The sequence below is a fragment of the Lactuca serriola genome, chromosome 8, assembly GCF_051521515.1.
Source record: "Lactuca serriola cultivar US96UC23 chromosome 8, Lser_US96UC23_V15, whole genome shotgun sequence".
Taxonomy (NCBI): domain Eukaryota; kingdom Viridiplantae; phylum Streptophyta; class Magnoliopsida; order Asterales; family Asteraceae; genus Lactuca; species Lactuca serriola.
The window spans coordinates 115,023,115-115,035,558 of record NC_136415.1 but is presented as its reverse complement, the minus strand read 5'-3'; the positions used below and the strand labels follow the sequence as shown (position 1 = coordinate 115,035,558).

The 12,444-nt window shown below is 33.2% G+C and overlaps 1 protein-coding gene across 1 annotated transcript; it reads left to right on the top strand.

Annotated features, from left to right (window-relative positions):
* The first annotated feature begins 6,916 nt into the window (after window positions 1–6,916).
* LOC145070725 (uncharacterized protein At1g24485-like) lies at window positions 6,917–10,031 on the top strand. Its single transcript, XM_079017682.1, has 9 exons — window positions 6,917–7,000; window positions 7,135–7,657; window positions 7,811–8,292; window positions 8,390–8,522; window positions 8,632–8,700; window positions 8,912–8,983; window positions 9,118–9,189; window positions 9,280–9,530; window positions 9,647–10,031. The coding sequence occupies exons 1-9, from the start codon at window positions 6,934–6,936 to the stop codon at window positions 9,859–9,861; spliced, it is 1,884 nt and encodes a 627-aa protein (XP_078873808.1). The 5' UTR covers window positions 6,917–6,933; the 3' UTR covers window positions 9,862–10,031.
* The last annotated feature ends 2,413 nt before the right edge of the window (window positions 10,032–12,444 follow it).

The window sequence follows — 12,444 nt, the reverse complement described above, 5'->3', positions numbered from 1 at the left end:
ATATATATATATATATATATATAACATTGTGGGATTGAAACCCCTATGTACTCACCAGGCTTCACAACTTGACTCACTTAGTTTATTTGTATCACATGTGTCGATACGAAACTACATTAAACTGGGAGACTAAGGAGATGTAGATCACTAGTGGAAATGAATGTAAGGTCTGTTTATGCTTATGTTTATGTATTGACGATGACATCCCAATGTTTTAAAATGAATAAAATACATTTATTCGAAAATTCTTTGATAATATATTTATCATGTTTGTTCTAGGAACAAATTCCGCAAAAAATTTCTTTAAAAGATACTTTGATTTTCAAAATAAAGCATAAACAAATCGTTTTTTTTTTGCCGTGAAAATGAGAATGTCACAACATATATTTACATGGTATTAGAGCCGACGCCCCATACCCTCGTGGCTAAGCACATCCATGTTTATCCTCATCAAGGCTCCGAATCTAAGGGGGAGTGTTAGTGTATCCTACATCGGTACGACACGGTGTTATAAGTGACTATATATGTTGGAGTTTCCATTCTCTCAAAAAGAGCTCTTTTGGAGATACAATATTGGACTCCACATATATTTACACTATTTTGATCGGTGACTATTCTTGAAGAACAATGTTTTCTACTTGATGATAAAAAAAACCTAAAGTTAGTTATTTTAAAAACTAAAAGATATAACTTTTAATTTGACGTATAGTATTGTATATTTAATAGTAACAAAATCAAATCTATAATAACCGAAACCGGTCTAGAAAAAAACGATTTAAAAAAAAAACATTAAAAATAAACAGTTTATAAAAAACCAAACTGTGCCTCTACTAATTGTTACAATATTTAGGATTTTGAAACCATAAATAATTGAAATCTTGGAAGACTTTATCTGAAATACGAAAAATAATAGAAAAGTAAACATAACTTTGGTTTTTCAAGGCAATTAACTTTTCTAGTTTCGGAAAAAAAAGAGTAAATTACATGAATGATCCATATGGTTTAGGGTAATTTTTACGTTTGTAACTTACTTTTGTAATTCGGAAAATACCCGACATATGTTTTTGTTGCGTGGTTGGTCCCTGTCGGAATTATAAAGACTATATATATATATATATATATATATATATATATATATATATATATATATATATATATATATATAGACAAAATTGCAAAAATGGTCCTTGTGGTATACATTTTTTTGGAGTTTTAGTCCAAACCCCGACTTTTTTGGATTGATGGTCATTTTGAGCTAGTTTCTTTGTGTTTTTGGTCCCTCCGTAAACTGAAAAGACTATTATGCCCTTCTCATATATTTTTTAATGTCTTTTCTATTTAATTTAAATGAAAAATAAAGTAATTAATTAATTTGGGGCCCACATCTCTCTCTCTCTCTCTCTCCTGTTTCTTCTTCTCCAGCAAATAAACACACATAAGAATTAAAAATACAAAGCACACTCTGGAAGCTGAAGAGTAGAATCCCCACATATATAGTCGCGATTTAAAGAAGAACGAGGGACAGAGGCAGTGGATTTGAAGTGAGAGAAAAAAGATTTGGCTTCCTGTCGACAAATTTATTGGTTGTGATTAGGGCTATATTGAAGCTCTGTATTTCATCTGTTTTGGTCATCTGTTCATTCAACAACTTCTTACCACAGGTTTCTCTTTTCTCTTTTTAATGTTTTGATTCCTTTAAGGTTTCTTGCACCATAGCTGTATGGCTGTTTTGGAGTAGGAATCATTAAAAGCAGCATAACCGAAGTGAGTAGCAACAGATAATGGTTGTAGTAGAGCCCTATTATAAATGTTCTTGAAGAGTGAAAGGGCACAAATTCTTCAGCCATAGGATTTACGTTCGATAAGATTTCCTCCAAATCTCTCATATCTTTCTTAAAACCCTCTTTGTGGCTGTGGCGATCAACCCCATTCTTCAGCCTATGATTGTTATCATTTGACCCCGAAATCAAAATCGAAGACTGTAAATCGATTTTGGAGAAGAAGATTGGCTCTCAATTAGAACAGGCCACACTCGATGAGGTGTTTGGGTTTGTGACTGAGAAGAATAAAGACAACATTTGGGTGTGTATGTGTCTATGGATGTGTGTTTGCAGCTTTGGATTCGTTTTTTGACCGATTTATGAAATGGTTTTTTGAATTTGGGTTTTGATTTTTGATTTCTGTAATGATGTATTTCTTAAAAATGAAGAACATTAACTCAGAGATGAACACTTGTGTATTTGATTTCTGGGTTGAAGAACAAACAGAAAAATGGTTTCCTGAAGAACACACATTTGATTTCTGTTTTTTTTTGTTATTATTTCTGGAAATGTATATCTATTTGAAATTGGATTTTGGTTTTTGATTTTTGGAATGTTGGGTTTCCTGGAAAGCACGAACATGTCTGAGTTTTTTATTTTTGGAAGAGAGAGAGAGAGAGAGAGAGAGAGATGGGTCTTTTATTATTTTTTAATTGTTAAAATAAATAAATAAATATTAAATTAAAAAAATGAAAGAAAAATGAAAAATAAATACCCCAAGGGTATTATAGTCATTTCAATTTTCGGAGGGACTATTTTCACATACAAACCACTCCAAAAGAACTCGAGTTTGGACTAAAACCCCAAAATTTTGCATACCACAGGGACCATTTTTGCAATTTTGTCTATATATATATATATATATATATATATATATATATATATATATATATATTTTAATTTATTTATTATATTTTAACGCCTTTATTATTAAAATATGACAATGGGCCCACTAATTATCCCACCCTATCAAAACTACTCTACTTCATTTCTAGTACTTCTCCGACAACCATGATACTTCATATTCGGCAACCACCACTAATTCATGCCTGATTACCACCATTGTCTCATAACCGACGACCATGACAACCATCTTTCTCAATGTCACTGATTTCAAATATAAAAGTCCCAACGATTGCAAAGACATTGAACCTACAAATCCATGAAGCAATTCCAGAGAGACGAAAATATGAAGACGACGTTGAGTGAAGTGATCCTGTGTCACTGTGTGGAGTCGACAATGAGAGAATGAACTTCAAAATGGAATTAGAAGCCAACAGATAGCAATCCGGATTCAAACTACTTTTTATTGTGAATTCCAAACCAAATCCAAACCAAATCAAAACCAAAATCAAAATCAAATCAAAACCAAAAATCTAGAGCGTGGTCTGTTTTCGAGATCGATTCAAAATTCACATACATCTGTCAACCAATCGAGTTAAAAAAAACACAGAGAACATCGTCTACTCCTTCATCTGGCAACTAATCGACCCGTTTTTCACTACCACTTTCGAGATTTACAAGGGTCGTTTTTTTATATTACCGGTGTCTCAGGGGCAGTGGATTTGGGGTGGGAGTTTCAATGGCATCAAATAGGCTGTTGTGTTCGCCGAACGTGAGGTTGTGTTCGCTAGACGTGACTATTAGTTCGTCAAAAGTTGAGCAACGATGCAGAGCCCTAAACAATGGTTTACGGTGGAGATCTACAACGTCGTCGATAGAGGCAATCTACAACATCGTCAAGGGCAGAGATCTTCCGTGGTCTCTGGTGGCGGAGCCCTAAACAACCAACTCTACCTTCGTTCGTATACGAGTTGTGGAGAGCTGAAGACGGCGTCTATGTTTTTGAAGATGAGATGAAGTCATAAATGTTCCAGGAGAAATGGAGAACGAAGACGAGACTGCGGTGAAGGTGAGGTAAAAGTCAACATGTAATAAAATATATCTTAGGGACCAAACATGTAATAAATAAGGTTGGGACCCAACTTATTTATTAAACAATTTTTTTATAAATAAATGATAGATAAACAATAAATAAATAGAAAATGAAATAAAAAAGGTAATTTAGTATTTTCACATCTGATAGGGACCAAACATATAAAAAAAAATATATCTTAGGGACCATAGGAGTTAAAAGTCACCAAACATGTAATAAAATATATCTTAGGGACCATAGGAGTTAAAAAGTCACTTAAAACTATTTCTAGGGTGAAATACAAACAATCGTACTATAATGTAGGGTTATAAGTGAGCAATGCAGATTCCAACTTTCGCCTTTGGCCCTTGTCTCTCATGATTAGGGTTCAACATCGGAATTAGATATCTGCTTACAAAACCGAAACCGTTTTGGAACCGTCGGTACTGGTTTCTAAAGTTTTGGAACAATATTAAGCGGTTCAGGTTATTTTTTCGGAATCGTTACTTGTTATGTGTGCGTATGTTAAAGGAATATGTGGAAGGTTCACAGATGAAGAAGTAGGTATTTAGATGTAAATTTAATCAAACTATAAAACCACAACAATTGATTGCATATATATATATATATATATATATATATATATATATATATATATATATATATATATATATATATATATCGTAGATGATTCACTATTTGGTTATCTATTAAAAATGTCGATCTTTTTTTTTTTTTTTTTTTTTTTTTAAATTAAAACCACCTAAAAGTTAATATAACGATGAGTGGAGGTATAAAAGTAAAAAAATTACAACTTATGTTCGAGAAAATATATGCGAACGTTTTTAATTTTTGTTTTAAGGATTGTTAACAGAACTACAGTACTCATAATGTTTAATTCCAATATATTTACATAAAACACCTTTGTTTTTATGTATTCATAACTTAAAAAAAAAAAAAGTCTAAAAATTAGCTTAACATTTGGTTGTCCCTCCCACATTGGTGCCTAGAAAGAAAAAAAAAAGGAGGAGTTTCTCCTTTATAAAATAGTTTTGAGAGGGGAGCAAGGAATTTGACATTTTTTTTGTGTCCCACCGTTGTGGGATGCTGAGATATTGTTTATGACTTATTTTTATCAGTTTTTTGTGTTTTGCTTGTTGGGTGAAGGAAGCTCTTTAGCTTGGTTAAGTTTCGAATTTTTTGGTTTTAGACCGGATATAGAGTTGGTTTAAATTGTTTAGTTATTAGTTTTTGGAAATAATTATTTTGTAATTTTTTTGAAAGTATGTATTCGGTAAGGGAACTGGAACCGGCGGTTCCGGTTCCGATTCTAAAATATTGAGAACCGATACAATTGATTCCGGTTCCGGTTCTAATATTTTGGGAACCGCGCGCCGGTTCCGGTTCCGTGAAAATCAGACGGGTACCCGGTTATGCTCATCTGTACTCATGATCGGTCATCTTTGTGTATACACACATAACTTGTAAACTCGATTTGCCAATTGAAACAACATGCTAATGAAATATTTCTTTTAAGATATCAAAATTTCAGTCAAATGATCCTGATACCGCTAGACGCATATCTTTTATCTACAACAAGATTTGAACCCTTAACCTCTGATACCGACTATAAACACTTTGGTCAAAAGCATAAGTGATTATTTTTGCTCAAAGTATTCCAATTATATTTTTCATGATATCAGAGTCGACCTCAAAGTGATTATTTTTGCTCAAAGTATTCCAAGTATATTTTTCATGATATCAGAGTCGACCTCAACATCAAGTTTCAAAGCTACAAATATGGTGCATATGGTCATTTTGACGTAGTTTTGTTGTGAATTTGGTATCCTCGAACCTAGAAGGACTATAATACACTCAATATAATATATATATATATTTTCAAATTCTAATCTCTCGTTGGAATTTTTTTTGGCTATTTTGTTGATTCACATATGATATATGGTTATTTTGGTGATTAAAAACATCTTTATAGTACAATAACATAATAAAACAACGAGATACATTAGGAGTGACCGGTGTAATAAATAGGAGAATCAATGTCAATCTTTATATCCATAAGATGCTTAGATCTTCGTTTTCTACAGAGACTGTAAGTGACGAGGATCATTCCAGCTAGACCTCCAGTAAAAACAATGAATCAACATGCAAAGTTGGCAAGTTGATAAAAATCCATTATTTATAATGTCGCAATCAAAACATATGTAAAATGTGTGCAAAGCCTATGTCCGCATTCAAAGAAGTATGTGATAATCGTAATCGAGATATTTATATCCGGAGCCGGCGATGGTTGCAAAATAAGTTTACATTATGTTAGGTTGTTAATTAGTAAGCTAGCTATTGATAATTGTTGAAGTTAATTACTTTTAGTCTTGCTCCATATATCTTTCTAGGACAAATTATCAGTGAATCAACATACTTTCAATGAGTATTATTATTTAAAAAGTCATTTCATTTTTTTTTTTCAGAATTCGTGTTGACTTTCAATCAATTTTTATTATTTAAAATGTAATTTTTTCTCTTAGAATCCATATTGTAAGTTTACTGTTTATATAACACAGCCAACTAACTAAAGCTTTGTGTTCTTTTCTGTCCAGAACGCTAGTTTGGCTGTAACCCCTCAATTAGATTTAAGAAAAAAGATATATACTTGCAACATAATTTTTAGATGTCTTGAAAATATTTTTATTAAGATAGAATACAATAAAGAATATCTTTTATATAATTATCGTTCTTTTATTTAGTTCGAGGCGTCGACTGGGTCTGGTACAGCGCGTATATTCCTATAGTTGACTCCCATATACGTACAAAGTAAACGTTAACTCATCCACTAATGTCAACGTGATTGATTGACTAAAATTTTACGACCCATAACCAATCGAATATCAACACGTGTAATTACCTTAAAAAGAAACGTCCAAAAAAGGAACAATCTCACTTGTCATTCGACAGCGAATACCACATATACAAACGAGAGTAAGCAAATTTAAGGTTTTCCTCTAACCAACTTGTTCAAAAATAAACTGAAGAATATTAGTTGTCATTTAACAGCGAATACCACACACAAAAACGATGATAAGCAAAATTTAGGTCCTCCAAAGTCTTCCCTTTTAAAGTCAACTTATGAAATCGACTATATAAACCTCACAAATATAATCAAAGCTTCGAACTCTCATAACCATGGCTGAACATTTCATTTTGTTTTCGGTTTTGCTGTCCCTACTTGCATCTTCGGTTTCTGGTCAGGGTAAGTATCACGTAGTCTTTTTTGGGTGATAAATAAACAAAGTTACATACCCACACCACTTAAGGTTTAAAATTCTTGTTTCATGTTTACCTTTCAACGTTAAAATGTGTTTTAATTTTCTGATGTGATTTTAGTGTTTTGGAGCGTAAATTGCGGGGAATCGGAGATCTACACTGATGGTAACCTAATGGTTTGGACGCCCGATGAAACTTTAGTTTCAAATGGGTTTGCTCGAGTAGTTCAGTCAAGTAACTCGATATCTACTGTGTTAGACTCTCTTAGAGTTTTCACTACCCGAAAAAAGAACTGTTATTCTACCCCGGTTACAAAAGGCGAAAAAGTGCTAGTTCGGGCAAGTTTCAATTATGGAAACTACGACCGATTGTCAAGTCCACCAACTTTTGATCTCCACTTTGATGGGAACTTTTGGACAACTGTGGAGACTACGAATAGTGGACTACAAATGTACGAAGCCACTTATGTTACAAAAGGAGACACCGTTAGTGTGTGTGTGGCTCAAACAAAGTCCGGTCAATTCCCTTTTATGTCCGCTCTTGAAGTCCGTAGTATTGACTCTGACGTTTATAGTATACTCGATGAAAATCGGGCTTTGTTCTTGATCAATAGGGTTTCTTATGGTGCAAGTGGAACCTTAAGGTACGTTTTTGAAGAACTTATATACTTTTTAAGTAATTAACTTCTCAATCTAAAGAAAAGATATACGTCACATCATCATATAAACATGTCCTACTCACAACATGGAGGAGGTAATCCGACTATTTTTGACTTGTAGCAACATTGATATTTCAGATTTCCGCAAGATCCATATGACCGAATATGGATACCCGCCCTTGGGGGAACCAAGGCGGTTACCAATGATGCAATTTTTGTTGACTCGACCGGAACCAATAATCCCCCATCGGGAATTTTTGATAACGCGATTGTAGCAGACAGTACAGCCGAGAGTTTGCTTTTGGCAACAGTTTCCCCTTCGAATACTCTCGTCTACATAACAACATACTTCTCTGAAGTAAACAACCTCGACATTACTGGTGAATCGAGGTCATTTAGGTTTTACGAGACGACAACTTCATCAAGTAGTTCAATATCAGATCCGATTTCACCACCTTATGGGAGTATGTTCGAACGCCACCTTTATAATTACTCGGTCGATTCCATCACCAACATATCTTTAATAGCTACCACTACTTCTGATCTCCCTCCTCTCATAAACGCCATTGAGGGATTCAATATTAGTGGACTTTTAACCGATGGGACCGATAGCAACGATGGTGAGTAGTATTTTTGAATGTTTTCTTTTTCTAGATCTATATATTGGATGTTGTTTGATTTGATTTTTTGATGTGTTATAAATGAAAACCATAACAGTGGAGGCTTTATATTTGTTACAAAACACATTCGACGTGTTGGGAGAATGGAGCGGTGACCCGTGTCTTCCCGCACCATACTCATGGGACTGGCTCAATTGCAGCAACGAGACACCACCTCGTATAACCTCATTGTAAATGTCTTTTCGCGAGTATCTCTTGCAATATTAATTTGCGATGGATTTATTCCGTCACAAAAGAATCTTAATTGATTGAGTTATAAGAAAATTTTATATTTTACAGGTTTCTTGATGGCTTCGAGCTTTCGGGCGAACTTCCAGACATTAGTTCCATGGATGCGCTCCAGACAATGTAAGTCTAACAATCGGATTTTGATAGTTTTTTAATCAACATTTGAAAATTCGACCTAATGTAATTACCTGTTAATTAAATTATTGATAATGCTTAAAAAAATTCCATTTAAAAAACCGATATCTCACTTAAACAATAGAATCGGAAAACCTATATTAAAATGCAGAATTTATCGCGCGTCTTACTTTTATTTGTCTTTTTTGGTTTGTAGTGACTTGCACAATAACAGCTTGGATGGAGAAATTCCTAGTTTCTTTGGTACCATGACTAATCTCCAACAACTGTAAGTATATTTTGTGAATTCATTAATTATCGGTTAGAATTGATTTCAATATAATAGAATCGCATATGATTTCGTGACAACAAATGATGCATGCCAAGAAAATATCTCATTATGATGTTAATTCTTCTTTATAGGAATTTGGCAGATAATGACTTTAGTGGACCCATACCCACTTCGTTATCAAAGAACAACAAACTGAAATTAACGTAAGTTGGATTGTTGTTTGTTATTTCTTCATATTACTTACACTGTAAATAATTTTTAATTTTCCATTTTCTTTTTCGGATTATGAACAGTGTGACTGGAAACCCTTCTGTGTGTACATCCGGTAAGTCATGTTCGACTTCTCCGGGGACTGTGAATTCATCTCCGGGGAGCACCACCTTAACTCGCAGCAAGAAAAAGAAAAGCAGCATGTTACCAGTAGTACTCGGCATTACGATCCCGATATTCTTTCTCATCTGGGTAGCTGTGGGTGTGTTTGTCATTTTGCGAAAGAAAAAGAAACCAATGATCAAGGCCATTAATATTATGCCAGTTGCTTCAGGTTAATTAGATCTCTTTTCTAAATCGCAATCTGACATGCAAAGCGAGGCTTTTGGGGAATTTTGTGACGATTTGTGTTATTGATTTTAATTTGTTAATTATGATAATTCGTTTCAGGGTATACAGCCGGCGGAGCAAATGGGAAACCAAGTGGCGGAGCAAATGGGAATTCCGATGAGTTGCATAAAAACAGTGAAGAAGTGATGAATAATGAGACAGTAGAACATGGGGTGCAAACAACTATGGGATCGCCTTCACCATTACTTGATAATTCTGGTCAAACTAGCGATATGTATGGACACACAGGAGTACATAACCACGAAGAATCGTAGATCTTAATGTCTTTTTATTTCTATAAAGTGGAAATAGCATTATTCTTCTTATTTTGGTGGTGTGTTATAGGGCATATATGTGTGTTGTGGGATTATGAGGTCGTTTGTGTTTGAGCAATTGTTTCAATGGTTATATGAGAAAGAGGAACCATTCATTCTTTTAACGTTCATGACATGTCTTGCATAACTTGATATTTTTTTTGGGAAAATGGCTTAAAAGCCCAACAAAGTTTTTAAACTATTCAAAAAATCTCAATCATGTTTTGTCTGTTAAAAAAACCCTACAAACTTAATTTTTTGTCTAAAAAGTCCAACAAAGTTCCAAACCATTCAAAAAATCCCAAGTTTGTTTTGTTTAAGTTCATTGGGGTTATTTTTGAACAGTCAAAACATGATTGGAGTTTTTTAAACGTTTTGGAAACTTTATTGGTCTAACAAATCATTTTCCCGATACAGTAATAAGCCACGTCATCCATTTCTCTTATTTGACTTTCAGGAAAATATAACTTAGTTGGGCTTTTTAGACAAAGTGTTAAGTTCGTTGGGTTTTTTTTTGACAGACAAAACATGATTGAGGTTTTTTGAACAGTTTGAAAACTTCGTTGGGCTTTTAAGTCATTTCCCTACTTTTTTTTGGAGTGGCAAATTCTATTATAAGCAACTATCAAGACACTAGAGCAATGAACACTAGTTGATAAAATTAAGTGATAGCTTTGAAAATTGATTTAAACTTTATCTTTTATTTGTATAGAATTGTTTGGCAAAAGCTTTTGAGAGGTGCTTTTAGTTGCATATAACTAGCCACAACACCGAAAAGATTAATACTTCGAGCAACTTTTGCTTCACCAGAAGAAGCAACCTAAAACTCCGATGAAAATCATGGAGGCCAACCGGAATCATCCGACATCAAGGTGAAGCAAAAGTCAGTACACTCGCCTGTAATGTCACAAAATTTAAAAATACTTGATTAGTAACACCATCCCGTCTAAAAGATAATAATTAAAATGTGAAAGGTTAGTACACCTTAAAACATTGAGTGAAATGTTAGTACACCTCCGGTCTAAAAGATAATAATTAAAATCAGGGCCGGTCCAAAAGTATATAGGTCCCGGGGCGAAAAGAAAAAAAAGGCCCCTTAAAGACAACTATTATAAAGATTAAAAAAAAATATCATTTATTCTTCACTATAAACACGTTCAATTAGCAATAACAAGCAAGCCAAATTGTTTATCTTTTGAACTAGTTTGAGTTTGAACCAACTTTAAGCCCTAAAAATTATCTAAGTAATAACTTATATATATATATATATATATATATATATATATATATATATATATATATATATATATATATATATATATATAGACACACACTACATAGCCATAAATTTTGGGCACCCTGGAGACATGGTCCTTGGGCGGTTGTCCAGGTTGCCCACCGTTTGGACCGGCCCTGATTAAAATGTTAATTATCTCATACATCAACATAAAATATGATGTTAAAATTTACTTTCATTAAATATAATTTAATGTTTTGGAGCCAAAACTATAAGGCATCATACTAATATAGTCTCAAATGGGGTTGTTCTAGTGATTTAGTCAAGTAAAGCGATATCTTCGGAGCTAGGACGTTTTCACTACTCAAAACAATAACTTTTATTCTAACCAAGTTACAAAAGACAAAAATCTGCTAAGACAAGTTTTAATTTTGAAAACTACCATCGATTGTCAAGTCCTTAAATATTAGATCTCCATGTTATGGGAGCTTTTAGTCCTTTTATATATTAGGGCTAATGTCATAAAAATCCTTAAGTTTTCAGGGTTTTGTCGGTTTTGCCCAAAGTTGAATTTTATGTCCGTTTTTACCATAACATTTTCCAAAAAATATTCAGTTTTACCTTTTTACCGGTGATAATAAGTTACCATTATATTAACTTCGCAAAAAAACCCTTAAGTTTATAGTTTTTTTTACGTTTTTACCCTTAAGGGTAAAAGTGTAAAAAAAATTATAAACTTAAGGGTAAAAACGCAAATAAATGGTAAACTTAAGGGTTTTTTTGCGAATTTAATATACTGGTAACCTGGAAAACCTGTTATCACCGCTAAAAGGGTAAAACCAAATATTTTTTCGAAATGTTTGGGTAAAAATGGACATAAATTTCAACTTTGGGTAAAACCGACAAAACAATGAAAACTTGATAGGTTTTCATGACATTAACCCTATATATTAATTAGGGTTTTTAAATTTGCAATTTTACCGGCAAATTAGTTATAGAATCTGACATTAATTAGTTAGACACAAATTTTGTTGGGAATTAGTCACTAAACGCGGCCATCAAGAAATATGTCACAAATGATTTCCGTCGGCAATCCATTAGAAACATCACAAAATCATCCCAAACAATTTCCTTCACAAAAGTCATGAAAACTTGTCCAGTGCAATATCATCGGGAAGTACCAAAGTAAATTTTTGGATAGGGTGTCACATATTCTATAGAAAATCTGTCACAAAAAATCATACAAAGATTCATTCCGATGGGAGTTTTTTATTTTTCGAAATGTAAAAGTGAAAAGTCTTATATTG